The sequence below is a fragment of the Sesamum indicum genome, linkage group LG12 (assembly GCF_026168435.1).
Source record: "Sesamum indicum cultivar Baizhima isolate 11 linkage group LG12, ASM2616843v1, whole genome shotgun sequence".
Taxonomy (NCBI): Eukaryota; Viridiplantae; Streptophyta; class Magnoliopsida; order Lamiales; family Pedaliaceae; genus Sesamum; species Sesamum indicum.
The window spans coordinates 17,094,372-17,120,926 of NC_142668.1; the positions used below are offsets into that span (position 1 = coordinate 17,094,372).

The window sequence follows — 26,555 nt, forward strand, 5'->3', positions numbered from 1 at the left end:
TGTTGTATGATCAAGTTAACGTACGTACGCACCTAATCAAGAAACTTTCGAGGGTAGGGATCGGATTTTAAATGGGAAGATCATGGGCTGTCTGCCTTCAATTATTACAGGGAGAAAGAATTGTGTGCTCTGGAGTCTGCAGCAGCGTCTGCTATGCCAATCATCTATCCATATGATCATTCATCACCTATCAAAAAGGCATATTTTCACGTACCCCTTTTAATTTTCGACTACTTTATTTTGTTCAGAAAATTCTATCTTCTCATTCTCATCACATTTCTGTTTGCTTCTGTTGGCCGACTATACCAACTCTTTTTGACCTCTACTGCTACACAAATCATTGCCCCTCTATTCTTCACCAAGAAGAAGAAAACAAAATCTATGTTAAAAAATAAAATAAATTTTTTTGATTAATTATACACAACCTTGTATAAGAAAAAATTAGAAAAAGAGACATAATTAATCTTAATAATGTAACATTCATCGAGCATTAATTGTTTATAATTATTTCAAATTAATAATGCTTTTTCTGGGATTCGTGAATACATATATATATATAAAGTTCTGATAATGCTTTTCCTTGGCGTTTCGAGCAAATATTTAAATATTTTTCAATATGTAAAGTACGTACCACTTTCTTCGCCCTTGTAATTCGATACGAGTGACATGAATCCGATAAAAATTGTCTGGATATTTTTTCAGATGGGTAAAAAATGAAATGAGGTTGACGAGAAGCACGAGAGAGGCATCATTGTGAAATTTTCATGAAAAATGGAGCATCCATGCACGTAAAATATAGCGGAATTTAGAAGATCAAGGACTATGCTGAGAGTAACGAGGTTAACTGAATTCTGTTCACAGGGACAAGGACGATTTTGATGGTTCCAAAATTGATCAAACAGATGGTAATGTTCAAATGAATTAGCCAAGTTAAAACACCATAACTATAAAAGTATTATAATTATTCATATAGTTATCCATTTTAATGTAATGTTTACATACATGTTTGATATGCTACATGCACTAATTTTAATATTATAATTATTTGATTAAATTCTGTGTGAGAGTGGACATTGTTGATTAATAATGAGAAGAAAGCATTGATTTAGATTTTGGGCTGGGGATGGGCCTCCACAGTCCACACCACATATAGGGCTCCATCCAAATTTCATCACGACATAATCACAATCATCAATATATGTGTTACATATAAAATAAATAGATGGAGTGATGTAAAGTGAACCATTTACGATTTTGATTCTTTGTTCAAATCCAGCCCACTATTGGAACGACTCCAGCCCAATTCTTTTATTATTATCATTTATTATTATTTTTATAGTAAATACAACTATTAAACAATCAGATGTCGCGATTCAATCTCTTCGATTCAATTCAAACTGCAAGAAATTGGAGAGAAACGCAACGCAGAAACTCATTTTCGTCTTGTCGAGGAACTGGCTGCAACTCTGTTCCATCACACCTCTCGAGATAATCCAATCCACCACCATCAAATCCCAATCTCCGACGCCACCGCGACATGCCAGTCTTTAAGGTTCCCTTCAACGGGTACTCCGTCAAATTCAGCCCATTCTACGAGAACCAGCTCGCAGTCGCTACCGCTCAGAACTTCGGCATACTCGGCAACGGCCGTCTTCACGTCCTCCAGCTCGGACCCGCCGTCACAGAACGCGCGGCCTTTGATACCGCCGACGGCGTCTACGACCTCTGCTGGTCGGAATCTCACGACTCGCTCATCGTCGCAGCCGTCGCCGATGGCTCTCTCAAGATCTACGACTTGTCCTTGCCGCCGGCCTCCAATCCCATCCGGTCGCTCCATGAGCACGCCCGTGAGTGTCACGGCGTCGACTTCAATACTGTTCGCAAGGACTCATTTTTGAGCGCATCCTGGGACGATACTGTCAAATTGTGGACTGTGGATAGACCGGCAAGCGTAAGGACTTTTAAGGAGCACGCTTATTGTGTGTACTCCGCCGCGTGGAATCCAAGGCATGCCGATGTTTTCGCTTCAGCTTCCGGGGATTGCACCACCCGCATTTGGGATGTGCGTGAACCAGGTTTGCCTTCTCTATCCATTTTCTTTGCTCGGTAAACTACTTGAAGCAGCTATAATCTTTGTCGTACTATAGATTGGCTATTTTTTACAAGATATACTGTTTCATTTGAGTAACTGGGGTTGTCTGATTTCGGCCTTAATTAATAAGTAAACTGATCTTCATGGACGACTCATGTTTCAAAGGTAATTCTGAATTGTTCGATGAATTTAATTGAGCTTAGAGATATAGACAGACCAATAACATTGTCGAATCACGGATAGTTTACTTCATGATTGATAAAAGCTTGCAAAAAAGTTCCTATTTTTACCGAAAACTATTTATGATCAGAGCAATATGCTCGTAGCATGCCCCTTTTTTAACTGATTTGGAGGTCTTATGTCCATAAATCTTGATAGTGAGAATTTCTTCTTCAGGGTCTACCATGATTCTTCCTGCCCATGAATTTGAAATCCTGTCATGTGACTGGAATAAATATGATGATTGCATAATTGCAACTGCATCTGTTGATAAATCAATTAAAGTTTGGGATGTGAGGAGTTACAGAGTGCCAGTGGCTGTGCTTAATGGGCATGGTTATGCGGTGAGGAAGGTGAAATTCTCTCCTCACAGAGGGAGTCTGATGGCATCTTGTTCATATGATATGACTGTGTGTTTGTGGGATTATATGGTCGAAGATGCTCTTATTGGGAGGTATGATCACCACACAGAGTTTGCAGTTGGTGTTGACATGAGTGTGTTTGTCGACGGGCTTTTGGCGAGCACTGGATGGGATGAGCTTGTTTATGTTTGGCAGCATGGAACTGACCCAAGGGCACCTTGACATCTTCAGGAGTTCTACTTTTTCTTCTTGTTCTTGTTCAATTGTATACAAAACAGATAAGAAGGGTCTCATCTCATCAATCCTATAGTTGCTGCTACACTATTAGATTCAAAGTTGTACTATCAAGCATGATGGTTAAGAACAAATTGATAAACTCGCATGTTGAATAATGGAGACCCAACATATTGAAATGTATGGTCACTTGTCCTTGAGCACTGACATTTTCTTTTGATTCTTATTTACTGAATGTAATTATTTTTCATGGTGATATGAAATTTAGAGGGCACCAAAGGAGTTGTCTTTTTCTATTTCCACTTTGAGAAGCAAAAGTTTGTAGCAATTTTTTGTTCTCGCAGTTGTATTATTTTGCTTAATTGTTTTAACGTATTTCGTAGAAAGATGACACTATGACCGGATGACAATTACCTAATCCTTCTGAAGAACGTCCACCAGATAAAGTACATTAGAGTTACATCTTGCAAGTGCAGCATCGGCTTTGTGCTTTCAGCATGATACCGAGGTTGTGGTTGATGTTGGGAAGATGGTTTTGTGTCATTGATATTCTTGTGGCCCTTGTCCGTACAGAATGTATTATATGCAGATTCATAAAGTTGTACAAGGTTAGATTCTCCCATACGACTGAAAAAGCAACAGTTTTTAAGTCTTAGAACAACTTCAGTATAGCAATATGATAGTTGTAATGGAATTACATTTTTCTGTTTGTTTTTTCTTTTCTAAACATTCAATATTTTATGATTCTGTGCGGTAAAGTGTTTCTCTCTCACCCTGGCGAGGATTTCACAGTATTATGGTTATGTAAAAAGTAGACTTGCTGGCTTTAGTCCAGAGTTTGTTTTTTCTCTTATACCTTTTTAATATCCTAAAAGATGGAATATATTCTGTGCAGGCACACGTTCATCAAAAGTATCACTTGGGGAAAATCTTTCCTGCGTTGTTCAGATACAAGTTTGCTCAACTTCACCCCCTAGAATTGCATCTGATCTTAGTCTGTATATCCTCGCTCGAGAAACTGCTCATCTTTGCTTACAAGTTGCAGTTCTCTAATTATTGATTCATCATTTGCAATTCAAGGAAATAGAAAGAATCACATCAGCACAATAAGTACTCGCATTCTTGCAGGCGCGAGAGAACCTCCTGACAGTTAGGTCGTTCATCCGGTTCTGCCCAGCAATCTGCGAGAAGGGAGAAAATAAGAAGAGAACAAGACAGACAATCAGAGGTGGATTCTTGAACTGAACATCACTAAGAGGTCATATCAGAAGGCATACCTGCTATTAGCTTGCCCAGAGGACCTTCCGGAATTTCTAGCCTCTGTCCATCATTGCCAACAGCATAAACTACCTGCTTGTTACGCTATAAGATCAATATCCTTTTTCATCCTCTCGTGCTGTTGCAGAATTTGATAGTGTTCAATTATCAAGACTTACTTGTACTGATGGTATGCCGTCCCATGGTCTATTCAGGGTACAGAGCTCCCACATTATGACGCCTAGGCTGAAAATATCACACTTCTCAGTGAAGGGCTCATTGCGAATAAGTTCTGGTGCCATCCACTCTGGTGTTCCTGCTGAAGAAGAATCACTCATTGGCCTGGTGGTCAGTATCCGGGAAAGCCCAAAATCGCATATCTTGACTGTCCAATGCTTATTCACGAGGCAATTTGCGCTTTTCAAATCGCGATGTACGATATTCATCCTATGTATGCTCAACAATCCCCTAAGTATACAGCAGCAAGAAGGGTCAAATACCAACACAAAACAGAGAGTAAAGGATATAGAACAGTAATGCACCTGCATATATCACAAAGCATTTTGATTCTCCTTTGCCAGCTAAGCTTCTTTTTCAGTCCGCTTGCATGGATTAAGTAATACAGTGAACCCATCTCCATATACTCGGTAACTATGGACAGGCGAGGAGGCGTTGTACAAGCGCCAAGGAACAATATAACTGCAGCAAAGAGTATATATGCTTATGGCAGAGAAAGAAACAGCCAAAGAACACAAGTAGTAGTTTTCCGTGACAGTTTAAGTAGGAAGATTACCATTTGGGTGGCGAATGCGGCTGCAGCAGAGAAAAGTAATGGTTAGTTAATAAAGAATGTTGCTTTCCCCTCACCAAGAATGACAGTTGAATTAAATCTTTTCATAAGAGGTGAGAACTTAATAATACCTCAAGATTGATATTTCGTTGCAAAAATCTTCAATATTCTCAACAGTCAGATCTTGTTCCAGAAACACTTTGATCCCAACCTCTAATCCATTCCAGGAGCCACGGAAAACTTCCCCAAAAAATCCTAATATACAAGCAAGACGAAAAGATTGGGAAACATGAAACAGACTGTACAACCATGCTGCATCTGAAAGTTATGACTCGAATACAAAAGGATCCATTCCAATTCGCACAATAAACTTGTAATGCAAGTCATGACTAAATACCCATGAAATGGGACGAAAATTCATGTAAAAATGACTCATATATATAGAAGTGATCGGATAAAACAATCCAAGCCACCAAAACAAATCAAATCACAGAGAAAAGGGAATGATTAAACCAATTCTTTTCTGAGAGGGGCAGACTGGTTATAATTAAAGCAAGGAATATCTAAACCATCTCTGTGATATAAGATGGAAAAGAAAGCTAAACTTGAAAGAATTTGATGGATACCTTACTATTTCTGCCCTATTGCACTAAAAGGATTTTTGACCACATCGATCACTGACTAACAGCCAAAACAAAATCCCACAGCAAATTATGCTCACTAATCAAGAGACAACCCAAGAACGACATACCAATTCCGACACGAGTTCCAATCGTTAACTCGGAAAAATTGATGTTCCATTCTTCGAAAGGTAACAATGGCTTGCTGAGGATCTTCGACGATTCAAGCACTTTATTAAATGTCGACATCATATCAGAACTGGCAAAAATTTCTGTTGCTTCACTCCTAAGAGAAGCTTGATTTGCAAAACGTTGAGGAGATGAAGGCAATGAGATTGCCTTTTGAGAATCTATTTCTTTCAAGGGAAAATTATATGTCAAAGGTTTTCGACCATATATTCCATCATGGCCATCTGGACTGAATCTTGACACCTGGAAAAATAAAGAAATTATAATACAAGAAATCCAACTGATAATACTATAATAGAGAGATTGCGACACGTATATTCATGCAAAAACAACAAACTCTCATTAGGTAAAATTGACAAAGGATTTATTCAGAAAACAAAAGGCAAGCTAGATAAAGCAATATCGTTTTTTTTTAAAATGATTAAGCACAAAAAAGGGATGGCATGCAGAATTGATATTCTGGGCTGATTTTGGCAACAAGACAATTTGTAACATCTTCAAAACACAAACAAAATTTTTAAACTCTTGGGATTGTTCAAGCAACCCATGAAGGATTGCCTTTATATTTCAACATTATTAATTATTTTTTAAAAAAAAAAAGTTTAGAGACACAATTGAACAATAAATGTACTCGGCAATTTACATAGCAAAGAACTATTAGGTGGACTCTTCATCAGTGCAAGGAAAGAAACAAAGAGAAGAGCATACACTTTGATTTGAGCTGTCATATTTTTCGCTCGTGCAACAACTAGAATTTGAATTTACTTGTCCCTGTGGAAGACGACTTCTCTTGAGAGTTTCATTCATTTCTCGAACAGCCCTAGATTTAAATGTTCAGAACCAAGTTAACATATTTTTCTGTGAAAAATGCAGAAAACAGATAACAATATTATCAGACACCTGAAGTTAAAAAATCAATCCCAAAGAATATGAAAGATGAAGTAATGGGGGCAAACAGAAAGAATGAACTACCTCACAATATCATCGCCGATCTCAGGAATCATGCTAATACAACGCCGTCTTCTTCGACGGGTTTCTAGTGGAGAGGCACCAGCAGACCTTCAATTTTGGAATTAATGTCAAGAGAGGCAGAAACAACATTATTAAAACATACTTCCTAACTTCCACACGCAAACACACAAAAGGGGGAAAGAGAGAGAGAGAGATTGAAGAAAATGTTGATAGAAAAGAAATCCGAGCAACAGATTGTTCTGTATAGTGCTCGGAAATAATGGGCTGGAAGGATTTGAATTCAATTGTGAGGTTGTTTTTACTTTGGTGACAATTGATGGAAAGATACAATGGGTGATAATGCAACAATTATCTTAATCCTTTTCACTACTCTTATAACATTATTTTTCCATACGAGCTCTCACAAAATTTTAATGAGACAGCCAGATGGCACACCAACAATGTTTTCTATTTATATATATACATGAATACACAACCTCAAGTTTAAGTTTGAGATGCCATACAATGCTTCACCTATTTCTTTGACATTCCTCAAGCCTATTGAAGAAAATAACTGAATCCTATTCTTAAAGCTCAGAACAGTACAATCAAAATAACAACCACCGAAATAAATGCTTGAACTCTCGATCAATATAAAAAATACAAATACATAAATCATGGAGCAGATAAAATATTTTATGATTATAAACACATTGCAAGATCATTTTATCGCTTATATTGGTGAGCCATATTAAGAATGCTAATGACTAATATAGGGAGCTACAACCTTGATGCATTAATATCATTGGTGCGCTCTCGGAAGGAATGCCTGCGACCTCCAAGCAAAGATCTTCCATGTCCACGAAAGAAAGGATGCTCAGGACTGGAGAAAAGATGACAAAACTTTGAAGCCCAAATAACGAATTGAAAAATGAAAATGTGAAAATGAATCAGCAAGTTCATTTATGGAGAATTGACAAGAAAATAGCAGAAACACATGAACTCAATCGTGAACAGAAATCCTAGCAAGAAACTTATATACAACAAAAGGAGGAATCTCAAGAAGTAAAAACATTTTCAATCAAAATTTAAGGGAAATACATGAAATCTCAGTGGCTTGAAAGGAAAAGAATCAAATTAAGTTTCTCCCTGAAGAAAAGTCCAATAAATGAAACTTTGGTGACTTGCTTGAATTTAAAATTAGTGCAGGTCCAGCTTATGCATATGCTAGGATGAGTTGGTAAATAACAAAGTTCAGTTAATTCAAAACTTTTAGGATGCAAGATGAGAGATCAACCTGGGGGACGGGGAGTGTTTCTAGTTAAACTCTTGCAGAGAGAATTACAGGAAATCCCATGTGAAATACCTTATCTGTTACAACATCAGCTACTTGGATATATCTTTAAATTTATTTGATTCTTAAACTGATGCATTGGACTAAAACAAATTCAAGCTAATTAAAAAGAAAACCAAGAAGAGTGACCCAAACCTCCCCCCTCCAACCTTTGTATTGTGTTTAATCCATAAGCAACTTGTAAGATGTTAAAGATCTGGATTGGATTTACACTTCTGAAATTTCGCCCAACTAAAATGAACTGGCTTATGTTGTTTTCTCAAAAGAGAAACTAGTTTTCAGGGGTATCCCTTTCAAGCTTATCATTGTCTTGCATCAAGGTAAATAATGTAGATTATGAACGTCAAGCGTGCAATATTACTGAGATATAGAGGGCATGCTAGAAGTTGGAAAACGAAAAAATTCAATAAGAGGCACTTGAGCGATATAATCCATGATGTGATACATCATTCGAAACTAAAAGCCCACACTTTCATCAGTTGCACTTCACAATTTCAAAAGCTCTTGCATTTGAGGGGGGGAAAGCTCTTCAGTTAACAAAATTTAATAACCTTAAGCTTGCTGTCCTTTGTTCAGCTATGACTTTCTTCCGGCTCCGCCGCCAAAATGCATTTGCCACATTTGGTTCACTGTACGACAATCTGAATAAGAACAGTGTTTCAGTACCCTTGCCCAAAACAATTACCTTAATAAAAAATAAATCTTATCAGGAATTACAACAGGAAAAGATCTCTTCATGCAGATCACATCATTTCCTCTATGACACATCCAATGCGCATGCAAATAACAAGGATCTGAAAACACAGAACCTATTGCTGTGTTACACTGGTAGCAGAAGATTCTGAAAACTCCAAACCTATTTCTGTTTACAACTTGGAACTGCTGAAAAAAAAGAATTCATGATGACAAGCTCCTCTGTCAACTCAATGTTTGAAAGCGTAACTTGGAACTGTTATAGTTTACAACAAAGATGAACCACAAAACTCCAAACCTATTTCTGTTTTACACTGGAAGCAGAAGATTCTAGAAAAAGAAACAAATGTTGAGCAACTGCTGCAAAAGGAAATAAAGGTATTTGAAAAACTCAAACTATAAGGATCCAGGAGTTAGGTTCTTACCCTTCAACTTCTGTTTTATCTGAGAAGCAGTGCAGAGGACTGTTTGGTTCAATGGGTGAATCATACGAATCATTTTCTGCAGAATCACTCTCACCAGCAGAGAGATGAGAGAGAACGACTGCCTTTGCAGAGCATGGCACCAACTTGCCAGGATTACGCACAAGATCCACTAAAAGTTCTACAGAATTCAAAACAACTGTGACAGACATGTGTTTATATGTATCTGTTCGCTCCATTACTCCTTTAGGGAAACCCTGAGAAGAAGAGTGAAAAAAAGAACAACAACAAATAGAAAAATCTTCAGATGGTTAAGATGTGCTTGGACGTAACATCAATTATGCAAACCTCAGTGTATAACTCTAGCGAAGATGGCACCTTACCACCATAAGTGTGCTTTCCAAGCCAACAGCATCGGCAAGAACTTTGAATAAGATAGCCCTGGCATGGCAAGAGCTATGCCTTATTTGACCCAGCATATGGATACCTTGATTATCCAATGCATGAGAGACTTCTTCAAGTGCACCATTGACATGATCCGATTCCAACTTCGGTCTTTTGAAGAAATCGCAGACCTAGAAAAGGTGGTATAGTAACAAAAAAAGCATAATATTGTTATATAAACCTTATTGATGTATAGTCTATCTTTATGCAGCACATCACTTGTTAAGCATTTTGAAACTGTTTATGTCATACTTTCACTTCGTTGTTAAAATTCTACAAGCAATCATCCTGTGATAATAAATGCATCCCTCACAAGAAAACTTAAAGATGGAGAAAACACTTGAAAATTATGGAAAAGAATGAGCACTTTTTTATGATTTAGTATTACTCATTTTCTGGACATCTCCAAAACCAAAATATTAGACATAACTCATTAGCAAACCAATAATACTAGATGGTTACCCATTTGGGAATCACTTTACATTAGAAACAGCATTTTTAGATGAAAAATTGAAGAGAAAACTAGAATCAGTATGTTCAAATAATCAACTTTCTTCACCCCTTCTGTTTTCTGGTAAAAGAAAATTCTTTGAGAAAGAAAGTTATGCACCACATGAGTTCAGATCTGAAGACTAGAGTAAGACATTATGAGGAGTACACACCAATCCAGCTATCTTCTTTATCACGGCAGCAGGATTTGAATTCAGTCCCTTCACCAAAGTGGTAGCGAGCTGCTTTAACATGGAAAGCTTCTTATCCTTACGTGTATCAACTATAATAACATTTGGCCTGAGCCCCTCCATATCCAAAGCATGAAGCTCATCTATAGAGGGAATAGTATCAAAGAGCTCCTTAAATCTTCTTTCCTACAAATGTGAAGCATTACACAATGACTGAATTGGCCAGTTATGAACTACGCCATAAGCTTACAACATTAAAGACTAACTTATTTCATATAACATGAAGTTGGTTTACAAAATTATATTACCACTTTCAGAAATAGGTGAAATCCGACTAAGAAGAGAAAGAAATATGCTATTAGCAATAAATTTTGGGCAGTTATGGGACAGCATAAATCTCTTTATTAGAGGAAAAGTAATAAGGAAAAGAAAAGAACAGATGAGCGTTTCATGCTAATCGGAAAAAAAAGAATAAGGAAGTATGTTTTGCCATTATGCTCAATATGGAAGTTCCAAAAGACTCCCAATAGTCCACAGAGACTTGCCAAATGGTTCCTTCTGTCTTAACTGTACAAAATTAGATGTAGGTAAAATAATAGAATAGAGAAGAAATCAGGATGACAAACTCTAGGTATTACACCAAAAATCATTTTAGACACTGGTTAATTCTCTTGCTCACGAAATAGACACAATGTGATCTGAATTAGTTGAGCTAAAATATCCATCAGACTTAAAAGAATAAAAGTAGAACAGAACAAAAGGTAAAGATAAACCAAATCTAAGCAAGAAGCCTTCGGTTCCATACACTCTTTCTGGTTTGACAGATTTGTGCAATTAAAGCAGAAAACATTAGTTACTTTACAACCTGGAGAAACAAGGAATTGTTGCGTATCTAAACATTTATAGACCCACTTACTGGATTGACAAAATAGAAACCATCAGGAATTGCTTCAGCTATCTTTCCAGTATCCCACAAAGTCTGCGACGCTATTTGAAATGGTTGACTCCCAAAGTCATGCTGACTACTTGATCCTTTAGAGCTTGAGGTTTCATCTGAAGAAACCAGAGAAATAGACCGGAGTTTCTCGATAAGACCTGATGGCCACCATTGGGTATTACGAGGTGGTGTTTCCACCAGCCTATTATCATCCTTATTCTCCTCCATATCTTCTCAAACTCAGGATATATCATGTTTGGTAACTTGTAACATGCATAAGAGACATTGCCAACACAAACTCTGCTTCCGAAAAGGTTCATAAACAGCTTTACCTACAACCTGAAATAAAGCACATAATCTCCAACCTGATAAGGGAAGACTGAGCAAATTCAGACAGGAAGAAAGGCTTTTGGTTATGGCTTTTGTTTTCATGTGGTCCAAATCACTCTTTATCAATTAGCATTTTGGAAAACCCAAGATAATAAGTTTTGTTTGACACTCACAGGATTTCTGAAATGTAGAAAACTTTCGTCCATATTGAAATCAAATATAAGTCATTTAATAGTGAGTGTACCGTGTCCAGATAACATCACAAATTCTTTGACTGCGGAAAACGCAGACTAATCACTTTGGTCTCTCCAGATAACATCATTCTTTAATTGGTTTCTTGATCAATTAAATCAACTTTAATACCCAAAAAAAAAAGGGGTGGAAAGAATGATGATAAAGATGATTAAACTCATTCTTGTGGCGAAGTCAAGAACCCAACTCACTGCAAAACTGCATTCAATCTGAAGGACACTTCTTCTTTGATTGCATTACAAGAAACCAATCAACCATTAACAAATAGAAAACACTTGACGCCATTAATTGAAAGGAGATAAGAATATACAGAACGATAATGTAGAGTTACCACAACAAATTCTTTGAATGTGAAAAGGAAGGGCTACTTCTCCAACTTGTTTCTCTGCGGGAGGGGAAAAACAAACAGAAAACATATAAGTACAAGTCGAAAGTCAATTCCAATTCTTGATCAGCGACAAGAAAAAAAAAAAGACACGCCAAAAATAGGGAAACTTCCATTAATCTTGCCAAGAAATCAACAACCCATTATCCAACACGAACATTTAATTCCAAGAAACCCATCAAGCCTGGCCGAATTATTTCAAGAAACACGAAAAAGGAAGCAAGAAACCAATCAAACAGCACTTGCTTGAGGATTTCATGTCAGGAAACGTGAAACCAGTATCAAGAAACCAATCCACGGTGAGGCATGTACGCATTGCCCCATTCGAACAAATGAAAATAAGAAAGAAAAGTGTAGGACGATAATGTCGAAATACCGGAAGATCCGAAGACGTAAATCTTAGAATGGTTCTTGAAGACATGGCATCTGAATCTGAGTGAGTGGCAATAACTCTACTCCCACGTTTGCGTCATTGGAAGTACAAATAACACCACTTGATATCGCATATCTCATAATACCCACTCTCTATATATATATGTAATGTAAATGCCAACGACTTTGGACGCGCCTCTCCTTGATACTTGTAATTTCCCAGTTTTGCCCCTGTCTTTATCCCTTGTAATTAATTAATTATAATATCTATTCTTCAACATGTATTCATTTTCTTATATCAAAACTATTTACAATATTATACCATTTTCACCCTCATTCAAAATAAATAATCTTATTTAAATTAAAATATTACTAATTTTTATGAGTGAAACATAATAATGTTTTGTCAATCAAGAAAACATGAATTGTGCCCACGTCCGGACATTTTCTATGTTAAGTCATTTTCATGTAGCTTTAGTTTTTCTTTTTCCTTTCAATTGTCGTTTTGCTTTATAATCTTTCGTTGTTTTCGTGAAATAAATTTGATGTTGGACTAATGCCTTCCATTGACTGCTCTGTCCTTTTTACTAATACCATTTTATTACTCCAACAACATATTATTATACAATCTATAAATTATTTGTTAATCATATAATAATAATTACAAGTAAATTGCAATAATTGAAATAGACGTATGCTGCCACTCAATCACTTTAGGTACTAACCAAGTAAGGTCGTAATTATTAATAATTAAATTAGAAATAACAATATAACTTTGTTATACAAAAAATGAATAAAGTGGATTTAGCAGAAATAATAAGGTGGCACTCGGCAAGCCTAAATTGCAGACACAGACACTCCTCGTCTCGTGCTCTCACGTGACATTAAACCGCATATGAATTCCAGACCACAACTTAGCTCATTTTGCTGCCAAACTATATCTTCATAATAACAACAATAATTTCCTTAAGACACAATATTTATATATATATTTCATCCTCCACCTATAAATATCTGCACTGGCGGCATGCTTCCCAGGTGGTTCTGCTTCCTCATGGCCCCCACCTCTTCTTTATGTGAGATTATTTAATATGATATTAAATCAAACTAAATAGGATACTTTTATTTGAATTTTATTACAATTAATTTTTTAAGAAAAAATTCACAAGTTTCAATATAAGAGATTTTAATATTTAATAAATATATTTTTAATTATTTAAAAATTTAAATAATTTGATGGTTTAATGATAGGCTAATTAACAAGGATAAATATCATATTCAAAATCTGTGGTATCTTGCGAGTATTGCCATGATTCTAGTGAATCTATAGACGTTATTTTTTTTAATAATAATAATAATATATATAAAGACATAAGGCATTTTGTAGTTTTGTTGGTAGCTGGCAGAGTGCAGAGATAATTTAATATTTGTGAAAAAGGAGCCCCACAGGCCCACACTTTAAGAAACAGTGGAACTAGTTCATTACACGACAAAATTAAAGTTTTAAGATGCTAGTTAGTAAGTTCGGACCTGCATGCACCTCTTACCATGTCAAAAACTATGACTTTCTTTCTGTCTTTTTTCCAAATATATTTTCGTTATTCACCTCCTCCCCCCAAAAAAAATAGTTAAAAATACAAGTAACTCATTGATATATCATAAATGAACAAATTATTCTTTTATGAAAAAATAAAATAATAATTTATTTTTTTTATTTTTGAAATATGACAATTTATCTTTCTATATTTTTAAAATATAATAATTTACCTTCCTGTATAAAAAGATAAATTACTTCATTTTAAGAAGTACATGAGAATAAATTATTATATTTTTTTTTATCGAGGGTAGTATGCTCATTTTTAATACTACAGAAGTAAATTGCTCTTTACCCAAAAAAAATTACATATAAATTTTAATTTTTATATTATGTAAATATATATTTTCTATTTCCAATTATAATTTTATTTATTATTTAAATACTTTTTACATATCACGTTAATTATGATTATTATCTATTTAAATAGTCTTACCCTATTCATAATTTTAAAAAAAAATGGAAAGAAGCATCATATCTAGATGAATCCGAATTTTGAGCAGTATAAAAGAAATCAAAGTGAGCGGCGTGCACCTCACTGTACCTAAGTGGGAATTCAAGAAAAATGCAATGCGATTGGGATTGCGATCCAAAATTGGTGCAGAAATACAGCAGAAATAATAGTGAGGCCACCCAGAAAATGATAGCTCTTCACCATACACACAATCCCAGCCCAAATCAGTGCACTTCCAGGCTAGTCCAAAAAGTAAAGGCACCGCTTCCTCTAGTCTGGTCGGTGCTCCGCCGCTTTGATCAGCCGCATGTGTACAAGAAAGTCGTCAAGCAGTGCAGCATGCTGGTGGGCAGCGGCGGTGTCGGAAGCGTAAGGGAGGTGGGGTTCGTCTCCGGCATGCCCGGGAGGCTAAGCCGTGAGAGGTTGGATCGGCTCGATGATGACATGCATGTCATGATTTACACGGTGGTTGAAGGGGACCAACGGCTGAAGAATTATCAGTCCACAACCACCGTGCACGAGGAGGAGGGGGAGGGCGGCGGGACGGTGGTTATCGAGTCGTACGTGGTGGATGTGCCAGAGGGGAATAGCGAGGAAGAGACGCGCGTTTTTGTGAATACCGTTTTAGGGTGTAATCTTAGGTCTTTGGCTTATGTTACAGAGAAGTTGGCTTGTAACCATTAAATTCATAAGGAATTAATTAAATATTACCTCTTCCTTTTTCTTTTATCATCCATCTTGACGTTCATATATTAATTAATTAATTAATGCATGCTTGGAACTATAAGTTTAATTTGAGCAAAAAAAAAAAAAAAAATACTTTTTCTCAATAATAATATATATATTTTTTCTTTTTAACTTTGTGGTAATTGAGTTATTTGTCCAAACATAATCTTAGTTGTCCAAATGTGTTGGGATTAACGGGCAAAGACAATGTTGTGGTGCGATGAAATTCGAATACATATTGGTAAAATTGAAGTATTTAAAGAAGATGAGTGATATTTCATATATCCGGTAGTTGACAGTACCCGCACATGTACATGGATGGGTTCATCGTTATCACATAAAGCAGCAAAAATGGCAACAAGAAAAGCAAGTTTATTTGGTTTTGTTTGCTTCTCTAGTGTTGTGTTCTTACACGCGATTTGACCACAAATGGGGTGGAAAAAAAAATACACATTTGAATTTAAAGATGACGTCGTCTTTGAAAAGTTTCTCTCTTGCTAAAATTCAGAAAACATGCTCAGAATTATGGTAGAGATATGTAAAATATATCCACACTAACATAAAAAATAAATTCCTTTTTAATTTACAAATTAATAAAAAAGTTCATTTTTTTTCTTCTATTGATTCACTGTGTGAAAGGTTATGTATTAGTTTATATAACTTATTTTTATTTTAATTAATCTAAAATATAAAAAAAATAATATTTATTATATAGACACAAAAGAATAAGTTGCCACGACTGCTTCAATTTACTACAAGAGGGCGGACAATTTGTGAAGGAAATTATCCAAGTAAGAATCCTCAAACCCACCCACCCACCCTTCTCTGGAGAACGACTCCCTCCATTCATCATGCTTAGGCTTAGCAGTTAGCTCTGACCCGCCGCTTCTCTACTTCACTTTCGTATCCCCCATTAATTATTGATTCAATGAGGCTGAGCGTCGAAGCACCTAACACAAGGATCAGTGATTGCGGCACCCGCCCTCCATACACAAACCCTCTTTTTGAACCCATTACCCTTAGGAACGTTCGTAAAGCTTCTTCTACTGATCAGTCAACTCCGAGAAGGTGGCTTTGAAGACCCGTTAGCTCCAAACCCAGTAAAAGTTGTTCGAATTCATCCTTCACCAGTACAGCTTCGCTGCCAAACGCTCATAAGACCACGCTCTTGGATTTAAATTTGCCCAGCCAAGTAGCCCACTTCTCTTCCACACTCGAGATTGATAGTTTCGGCACCGTTGGGCCAGCTTGTAGGATTTGTCTGTCAAACTTGTTTTCAAGAAATTGACAGTAAACTCCCTCAGTTCCTTTACAACTCTTGAATCCAGTTGCATTATGACTCTCCAACATTCCAGTCATAAAGCGTTGCCTCAGCGTTATGCCGCTGCCCCTTTCCTTACAGCTTGATTGGCGTTGGAAAACCCGGAGGACCGTTCATCAGATCCGCAACCAACGGCTCTTCAGCAAACAAGAAACCCAGCGCCGCAAGGCTTATCGCGCTATAATAAACAGATTTGATTTTCAGAGGGCGAGACAAGCCCGGCAGCAGAAAAAAGAGAAGAAACTCTATGGTTTCAATTCCAATGAAGAGCTGGAGTCCAATTACAAAATAGTCCTAGTCCTCTATGAAGAAACCAAAATACAAAGTGGGAAGGCGATAGAAAGGGTCTGAACTCTGAAGTAAGGTTGCATTTGTTTTCCAGTTACCTGCCTGCTGCCTATTCGTTCACCTCACCAACCCATATAACTGTTTTCTTAACATTGACAGATGGGCCTGTTAATTTTACTTATTTCAGCCGGAAACGAAATTGGCCAATCATACTCAATCTACCCAATTCACCTACATACAGCCTAATCCTGGATTGGGCCACTAGGCTAGCTTTTCTTTTAATAGGACTTGGCCTGTATGCTATTATAGCCAGCTTATCATGTCCAATTCAAGAATTCAGACTACTCACGCAACTAACCAAATTAAGTTTCAGGTACATTTCAGCTATTTTTCAAGAGTTTCGTCACAATTACGGATATTTTATTGTGATTGAAAATTTCTAAATATATTTTTCAAATAAAAAGTAATTATATAATCTCCAAACAGTGAAATTGAAATTACTATTGTACTTTTGCTGATTTTCTTTTTGGTAAAAAAAAAAGACGACGTAAAAAAAAAATATATGAGGCACACAACATATTAGTTCATAAAAATATTTTAAACTATTTTTGAAAAATATATAAAATTATAAATCATAATCTAAAAAGACATTTTGACCGGTTCACCATAAAAATTGAATAGAAATATAATCGAGACTAACAGAATAAATTCATTATTAAATAAGCGTCAATATCAGAGAAGTATTTATAATTTATTAAAAACAAATAAAAATTAATAATTATGTTAATAGTCAGAGAAGATAATTATAATTTGTCCTAAATTTTGGTATTGAAATAGGGGATAGGCTGCCTGACTTGTACGTACCACTTTCTTTGTTTCCAAAGGTTTCTATAAGATTTGAACTTCACAAGGAATAGAGGTTGTGTATAGGGCAAGTAAAATTAAATACATGTAATAATACGTAGTTATGGCGTATTAAATAGGATTAATATTGTTTACTTTACCTACACGATCATCATTCTTCTGGGTTGGATTAGGAGTGTTTGGTAGTCACTCTTAATTAGCATACCATAAAGTTTGGACAAATATTAAATGCAACCACATTTGTAGACCAAGTTATAGCTGTTGACTAAAGAGGTACACTATCATCACTGCCTCACTTTTGCAGCAGGCCCCGGAAATCTCGTTATCCTTGCCGTGCCTTTGCCCTTGCCCACCTCTCCTAGTTTCTTTTTCCCTTCACAATGATGTAGCACAAAATTCTAATTTAATAAGTTTGAATTAATTATATATTTATTATTTAATTGACGTATAGTTCAAAAAAAATTATCGATCACATAATCAATATGATATATTTACCAATTAAATAAAATAGTTCATCAAATTTGATTTGAATAAAAAAGTTTTTTTTATTATTTGTTTCTTTTCTTATTTATTTGGGAGTGCTTCCCAAACTTTTACATTCACCATCGAATTTCTTTAGGAATTTTTGGTAGCACTTTTCATAGGAGGGCGATTACTAATAAGGAACACTGCGGCTCTGAAATAATTATCCTATTGGGATCTGGATCTTGAATCTAGATCAATGTTTTTACTTAAATTACTCATTATTCCACGTCATCATTAGGGAATTTTTCACTTGTAAGTAATTTTGCTCAAATTAATTATTATTGTTATTATTATTTAAGATTGACGAGTTTTTTAAGCATTCGTTCTCAATTTTCTCAAAAGACACATACAAAGATCAAATATGAATAGTATTAAAGAATTGTGTATAGCATTGATACACTAAAACTAGGGGTAGCAATTAGATTCAAACTCGTCCTTAATGGAGAGAGTTTGGGTCCAAAAAATTAAAAACAAAATGGGAAAGGAGTCCTAAGAACTAGGACCCGATCGGTTTCGGCAGGAGCGGGGGCTGCGTCCTTGGGACCTCCTCGGTATATTTATTTAATATGTATATATATATATATATTATTTACTTTATTTTGGTAGAATAAGTGCTAAAAAAGTATTACGTCATTTTATTTGTTTATTGTTATGTATTTATTTAATAATTGATAAAATAAAAAATTATCCCACAATACTTAAAGAAGAAGAATATGAAGAAGTTGTTACTAATGTACAACTATTATAAATTGTTTGGAATGTTTTACTATGAATAATTTTATTTGTACTTAAAAATTTATTTTTTTGACTTGAATATTTGAATTAAGCCATGAACAATTTTATTTATAATTGATATATTAATTTTTCTTTTTTTATAAATATATATATTTATAAAATAAAAATAATCGGGTCTATCGAGTTAGACTCTCCCCTACGAACTTTGCATCGGAGCAAGGCAAGTTCTGGGTCGGGTCTACCCAAACCCGCTCCATTGTCTATCTTCCAGTAAAAATATTGTCGAATTTTAACTTTTTGAATGATAAAATAATCAATATGTTATTATTATTGTCTATGATGGTTCAAAGTTTTTATTTACATAAGATAATTACACCATTTAGCATACAAAAATACAGAATATATAACATTAATTCAAATTAAAAATTTTAATTTCACCTAATTCTGAACTCAATTATAAGTGTCATCAATTCAGTTATAAATCCGAAATCCAAACAGATATTGGCCAATAGATAGCTTACACATGAACATATATAAATATGCAGGCAAATTCAAATTCCATGATTGGACCAAATGCCGAAACAAATTCTGAAGGGGATAAGATGATTTTTGTTTTGTAATAAAACATTGCTCATACCATGAGAGACAAAAACCTAATGATAAAATATTTGATGTTAGGAGCGGAGAAGATTAATGTCCAGCAGGTAACAACATATAGATGTTTGTTTAGGAAATTAGATGCTGTCTGCAGGTTTTGGATTAATAAAGTGTGAAGACGTACGACATAACATCGTCTTGTCCTCACTCCATCCAAATTCATATGACACTGAACAAAAAGCGTGACCCGCCCAATCGCCATAATTTGCTGATTGATGTTTGATGATATTGATAGTCAAAAATGGCAGACAACTAAAGTCGTATTCCTGCATTCTTTTATGGATACTCACAATCTCACATGCAACTCCTTTCCAGACATTCTTACTTTAAGGGATTATCATTATATTAATATAATTCATTATTAATAATGTAAATAATTTATTACACTCCTAATTTCTGATTTATTTATACAAATCACTCGACTTTTGAAAAAAATTACACAAATGCCCTTAAAAAGTCTGCATCTTTTAGACAAATAATCCATAATTTATAGAAAATTACACGTATACCTCTAAAAAAATATTAATATCATTATACAAGTATAAGCTATTCTTATTTTTTTTATGACAATAATTATTTTTGTAATTATACAAAAATTATATGAGTGTTTTGTGTGAACATACCATAAATCAGGAGTATAAATGTAATTATCTCTATTATTTAATGTGATGAAAATACGTGAATGAAAGAAATTGGACGTAACAGACATTATAGACCGGTATGAGCATTAACTTTTCCTTTAGGTGTGGTCACAATTTATTTTGGTGACTGCTTATTAGGGGCTAAGGTTTATTTAAAAAAGTTATATAAGCTCCTATATTTTATAAAATATTTTAAATTTTTAAAAAATTAAAGATGTTGAATTTAATTTTAAAATATTTTGATAAATAAAATATCAGGGCTTAAAAAATATTAAAATGTTTAACATAATACACTATTCATAACGACCGAAAAATCAATCAGACAATTTTAATTTAAAATCATATAAAACAAATATATTTTGCTTTGAGTGAGAAAAACGTCAATTATATGAAAAATAAAAATATATTAAACAGTACTAGTGAAAATTTGAAAGTATTTTTACCTATTGAATATTAAGATTCAAAAACTTAAAATTTTTTATAACAAACGACGAATTGAGTTATTATTTTTTTTTTAAAAAAAAATATTCCATAAATATAGCTGGTCATAATTACTGCAACTTGTTTACGGTAGTAAATATATTATACGGATAGCTCAACGCATTGATTTAGGAAATAGTAGTTGGAAAATTTAGGTAAAGGATAATTGCATCACGTAAATGAGAGTAATATTTAATTTTTTTTCCTCTATCATTTTTATATATATATAATTTTTAATTATTTAAGGATACTCGACAAGAATAGTGTTTGTCTTTGTATTTCATGAAATGGATAAATTTTGCTTTTATTTCTGTGTGGTGGAAAAAATGCAAAGGAAAATAGCAGAAATTGGAGGGGGGGGGGGGTGTGTGTGTGAGTTAATGAATGAAGCATGCCCTGTTTGGGCCATTTAAATTATTATATGTTGAGAAATAATAGTAATGATAGCAATAATAAAGAAATACAATGGGCGCGAAGTAAAGGCAGTTGGGATTTATAACTGTCATTGTAGTCCAACGGTATGTGCGTGACGTTTGTCTCGGGGCAGACCCAATACGCCTACCAAGGGGAAAAATAATAATGATGTAAAATCAAGAATTGGGGGTTTCAGCTTTTTGGAATTTCAGCCCCACCACGTTACACAATCCACATGCACTCTTCACTCCTTCAGCAATCACCGCTCCCTCTCTTCCGCCTACTAATTACTCATTAACTTAAAAAAAGCACAAGCAACCACTCCTCATACCCTTTTCTCATCTATCTCTCTCTCTTGCCTTTTCTCCTCCTGTTTTGCCACCATTCGCGGGAAGAAAATCCAAATCCCACAACTTCACATTGCTCCTTCTTTCTCAGGTACCCTAACAAATTTATGATTTTGCTGTTTCTCTGTGTTTCTTGGATTTTTTCTTCAGGATCTAGATGTTCTTTTTGGTGTAGTTTACAATCCATCTCCAGTTCTTGGGGTACGGTATGACTGTGTTAGTGGAGTGTATTTGACTAAGATTTTCTTGATTTCCCCCCCCCCCCCAGTTTTCGCGGAGGACTGGGGTCAATAACTTCTTGGAAATCGCATTATGATAATTTAGTTATTGTTTCTTGAGTAAATATATATTTGTGGTCCGAATTGGAATGTCTTTACTTGTTTTGGTTTCTCAGATTTTCGTTTACTTGGGTTAGAAACAAAAGTTTAATGGGCAACATTGGACTGTATTCAAGAAATAAAGCAGGCAGATTATTTTCCTTTTCTGCTCAGATTCCTCAATTCTTGGACGGTCAATGACTAATAACTAGTAAATCTGGAAAAAACATTATCTTAAAAAAGGAGAAGCAATGGGTGACAGATGAGTTCTACTGTAACATCTGTGGGATTATCTACAATTTTCCTTAGTTTTTGAGTAAAGATCTGAGAAGCAAATGTTTTATCAGTACTTGGTCTTCGTGCTGTTACAGAGTGAAGGTTTGATGCAGTCCTTAGATTTCTTTCATTTTCAATCAGATGAATGTTTTTTGCTGAATTAAGTTCAAAAAATTAAGGCATAGATTTGTTGAGTTTTTTTAATTCATCTGGCGGCCTGATTGTGAGTCGAAAAATATATAAATCCTTTTATAATGATGGTTGATCATGTGACGTGTTTGTGGATGTTGGTATCTGAGAATAGTTTATTACATTAGAGTATGCATATATGTCGGGAAGATGGGAATTTTCTACACCTTGGCCTCTCTCTCTGTCTCTCTATACATTTAACCCTGAAAGAGATTTTTCTGTACAGCTCTCTGTCCAATTACAATAAAGATGTTCACATTTTCCCCATTGCAGTTCCTCTTTTTGTTGTTATTACCATCCATGTGAGCTCTACTGATTTGAGTGTTTTTTGTTAGTTTGTTCTGCTTTAAAGTCACAGGGGCAGAAACAGAACACTGATAATTAAAGTACTCAATGGAGAAAAGGCAACTAGATTTTAACGCACCACTTCTTTCTGTAAGGAGATATTCATCACCTTCGAAGTCGTCTGAGCTGGTGAAACGGAAGGTGACGGAAAAGCCACTACCGTCCCGACAGCAATCTCTTCCTACGAACAGATCTGACTTGGACCACGAGCAGGTGACTAAACCAGCTGCCGTCCCATTTCACTGGGAACAAATCCCTGGAAGACCTAAAAGTGAAGTGGAAAGCCAGGTGCCTACTCCAGAGGAACCTTCAAATACTCCAAGACTCCCTCCAGGTAGGTTATCGGATGCCATTAGACGCAGTTCAGGTGAAATTCCAAAGCTGCCTCCGGGAAGATTATCAGGTCCATTGAGATACAGTTCCGGGGAAAGATGTAATGATCAGAACCTTTACAGGCCCCAAGTTGAAGCATTTTCCTTCAGTGATCATGCTATTCTTTTGGAGAGATTAAATGAGAGTTTAAAATGTAAAGACGAATCGGATTCAGAAAGTGGAGATGATGCATATTCAGACGCACTGGATACACTTTCACCGACAGAATCATGTTCTATGAACTACAGTGTGAGTGGCGTTAGTGGCTGTCATAGTTCAGATATGAAGCCATCAGGTACCTTTTGTATCGACAAGCAAACTCGGGATTTTATGATGAACAGGTTCTTGCCAGCAGCCAAGGCTGTTGTTTTGGAAACGCCACAATATGTTGTGAAGAAGTCACCAGTGATTGATGAGCCACCAAAACAGGTGAAGAAGGTGGTTTCGGGAGAAATAAAGCCTTCGCTCAAACAATATAGTTCAGATGCTTTGCCATATTACAGTCGGTACATAGATAATGCAGAAAGCGAAGATGAAGATCAGGAGTATAGTGTTCCTGTTAAAAAGTCAGGGAAAGCTTGGAGGATACTCCCTCGATTCTGTGTGAAGAATTCTCTGTGTCTCTTAAATCCACTGCCGGCAATGAAATCAAGACCTCGCGCCCCAACACCTCCAAATGCCGATCTCAGAAGATTGACAAGAAACGCACACAGTGGACCCCTAGACAAGGTAATTTTCAAACTTCTTTTTTTTCTTATTTCTGTTTGCTCGTCTCTAGAACAATTATTGAGTGAACATATATCCATCAATTTGTTGGTCTGTTGACATCCAGCAGAATGCTTGTCTCGTGCCTTACAAGAAAAAATTTCATTCCGGATTGCTATCCCGGGATCTGCCGGCACTTGAGAATAAGCTAACTGATGGTACAAATCAATTTGCAAATATCCGTGACTCGCATAGTTCAGGAGTGTCCCCATTAAGGCGTCACAGAAGTGGTAGCATATCTCCTTACCGAAATGAATCCCCAAAGTCTCCATTTCGTGAAGGAGTGGGGTTTCTTGGTGTACCTAAGCAAGTTGCAAACTACAATGCTGATAAGATTGCATCATCACGCAAATTGTTTAAAGCCTTGCAAGATGTATCGAGGAATCAGATAAATGAAAGAGGATCGGGTCCAACAGGTGATGTTGTGGAGAAAACTCTGTATGTAGATTATGTAAAGAAAACAGATCTCCCCATTTCAAAGTCGTCTTGCAGAAAAGTTGATGGACTTGTTAATTCCTCTGGCGAGAGGTTGAAGGTTTTTGCTGGCAGTACACAGATGGAAGACAATTATGGTCTTAAATCTGGTCAGGACGTGTCATGCCTGAATACCTCGGAGGAGGAGAAAAGCGCAAGTCCTAAATCAGGATTAACTGGAAAGGTTGTATCTTCTGCTGAAAAGGTTCAAGAACTGAGGAACTTGGAATGCAATGAAGTTGCTTTTGATGTGAAATTTGGAACAAAAGAAGAGAGGGACGTACGATCAGATAATAGAAGACAATCTGACCCTCCTTTCAAATCTCCATTACCTCCGCCATTACCAAAATCACCGTCTGAGTCTTGGTTGTGGCGCACTCTGCCATCCATTTCATTGGGGAATCCATTTGGTCATTTGCGTGAAAGAAACCATCCTCACTCTAAGAAGCAGGGTCAGAAAGGTTCAGCTACTGATACCAAATGGGAGACCATAGTAAAAACTTCAAACATACGGCCTGATCATGTCCGCTATTCAGAGGTAACTTAGCCAATCTTCTTAAACTTTAACCACCTGAGATCTTATCTTGTTTTTCACAATCATTGCTGATTTCTCAATTAATTTTGGTTTTGAGTTCTTGCAGGAGCTTATACCTCATGCATCTCGCCGGCAGAGCAAACATAGTAAATGATAAATCCCATCAGAGTTCATCAAGATCTTTTCTTTGGAGTGTGTCTTCATTTCCTCCACTTGAAGACTTGCATGACCTTCCATCACAGTTAATTCTACAGATGTCTGTTTCCGTTTTTTGAGGAAATATGATACAACAGAGATACAGATTTCTTCTTTTGCTTTTTGTTCCTTCCCCATCCATTTGGAGCTGTAGTTTGGGCGAAAACTTTAATGTTGTTATCTCCTAATCATTGTTTGCATAAATACGATACAGATGCGTTCTTGAATAGACGTGTGAATGGAAATTTATTAAACCTGATGAGAGTATATCGCAGACGAACAAGTTTTCTGCTGTCACACATTAGTGTTTTGTACATTTGATGCATATTGTCACATACTCCTAGCGACTCAGTCGGAGGTAAAAATTGAGTTGCGACTGAGTTTGACCACAGGGACGTGCTCTTTAAAAGTAAGCCCAATAGAAACAAACCACATGTAGAAATTTGACAGCGTTCGTTGGACTGGGGGCCGTGTGCATGTGGCCCTATATGTGACCGGTCCGGAAGCTATGATGTCTATGAAACAGCACAATCAGATCGCATTTTGTTTTCTTAGTGTTTTATTTTGTATTTTAGAAATAGAGAGAGAAAAATAAAAATAAATAAATATATATTGGAGATATATGTTTGGATTTACTTTTAGAGGTAATTTAAAATATTTTAAAATAAGTGGTGTAGGTTTGATTTTGGAGACAAAAATTACTGTTAATTATCATGTCAAATCATATTTTTTTTATATTATATTTATATATATAAGTGCGTATATATCTTATATATAGAAAGTTCAAAAATAAAAAAGTACAGAGATAAAATACAAAAATTATAATTAAACATTAGATATATTTTATCATGTATCGAGAAATGTCCGAAAATAAAACCAAACATTGTGAATACTTAGGTGAGGATGCATTGATAAGCAGAATTTTCAGTTGATTATGCGCGCAGGAGGGGCCCGACTTGCTATCCCTTTTTCACTCATCATAAAAGAGTATTAGTCAATGCGTTAGTTACCGGTTTCAATCATCATCTGTGCAATGTATATGCATGAGAATCTTTTATTATAAATTAGAAAAAAATATAAGTAATTTTTATCGTGATATTACAAATAAGTAAATACTTTTTACTCTTATATTTTTTAAAATGAGCAATTTATATCCTTATATATTTTAAAATAAGGTAAACCATTTCATTTTAAAAAATATCTAGGGAGGTAGATTATTTTATTTTAAAAAGTACAAAGGGAAAATTTGTTATTCTTTTTCATAAGAGGATAATTTACTCATTTATAATATTACATGAGATAAATTACATTAAACCCTTATAAATCATTATTATATTTCTTCGTGCCGGTAATTTATAAAATGTAACTAAATCAAATTTGAATGAGAATTTTTTTTCCATCAATTGATGAAAATTACATTCTCAAGACTGATGGTTAAATGTAATGGGAAACAAGAAT

General features: G+C 35.4%; 3 protein-coding genes and 1 pseudogene across 6 annotated transcripts; 3 read left to right on the forward strand and 1 right to left on the reverse strand.

The window, feature by feature from the left end:
* Positions 1-1,304: 1,304 nt before the first annotated feature.
* On the forward strand, positions 1,305-3,203 carry PEX7 (peroxin 7). Its single transcript, XM_020691338.2, has 2 exons — positions 1,305-2,075; positions 2,489-3,203. Exons 1-2 carry the CDS (start codon positions 1,538-1,540, stop codon positions 2,893-2,895), a joined length of 945 nt encoding a protein of 314 aa, XP_020546997.1. The 5' UTR covers positions 1,305-1,537; the 3' UTR covers positions 2,896-3,203.
* A 606-nt stretch (positions 3,204-3,809) lies between these two features.
* LOC105179463 (serine/threonine-protein kinase EDR1) lies at positions 3,810-12,727 on the reverse strand. 2 transcript variants are annotated; one of them, XM_011103088.3, is made up of 17 exons: positions 12,588-12,727; positions 12,158-12,211; positions 11,224-11,583; positions 10,290-10,493; positions 9,567-9,758; positions 9,187-9,440; positions 8,620-8,709; positions 7,502-7,597; positions 6,736-6,822; positions 6,472-6,583; positions 5,706-6,006; positions 5,086-5,209; positions 4,958-4,977; positions 4,707-4,863; positions 4,344-4,632; positions 4,185-4,257; positions 3,810-4,088 (listed from the first exon to the last, which is right to left on the reverse strand). In XM_011103088.3, exons 3-17 carry the CDS (start codon positions 11,470-11,472, stop codon positions 4,006-4,008), a joined length of 2,331 nt encoding a protein of 776 aa, XP_011101390.2. In that variant the 5' UTR covers positions 11,473-11,583; positions 12,158-12,211; positions 12,588-12,727; the 3' UTR covers positions 3,810-4,005. The 2 variants fall into 2 exon arrangements, with proteins under 2 accessions (XP_011101390.2, XP_088732374.1); XM_088876248.1 differs by lacking the exon at positions 12,588-12,727 and adding an exon at positions 12,370-12,569.
* Positions 12,728-14,622: 1,895 nt separating this feature from the next.
* Positions 14,623-15,360, forward strand: LOC105179466 (abscisic acid receptor PYL12 pseudogene; annotated as a pseudogene).
* A 6,121-nt stretch (positions 15,361-21,481) lies between these two features.
* On the forward strand, positions 21,482-25,359 carry LOC105179467 (uncharacterized). 3 transcript variants are annotated; one of them, XM_011103090.3, is made up of 4 exons: positions 21,482-21,720; positions 22,747-23,857; positions 23,961-24,905; positions 25,009-25,359. In XM_011103090.3, the coding sequence occupies exons 2-4, from the start codon at positions 22,805-22,807 to the stop codon at positions 25,054-25,056; spliced, it is 2,046 nt and encodes a 681-aa protein (XP_011101392.1). In that variant the 5' UTR covers positions 21,482-21,720; positions 22,747-22,804; the 3' UTR covers positions 25,057-25,359. The 3 variants fall into 3 exon arrangements, with proteins under 3 accessions (XP_011101392.1, XP_011101394.1, XP_020547007.1); XM_011103092.3 differs by having other exon boundaries at positions 21,484-21,720; positions 23,964-24,905; XM_020691348.2 differs by lacking the exon at positions 21,482-21,720 and adding an exon at positions 21,750-21,830.
* Positions 25,360-26,555: the final 1,196 nt, after the last annotated feature.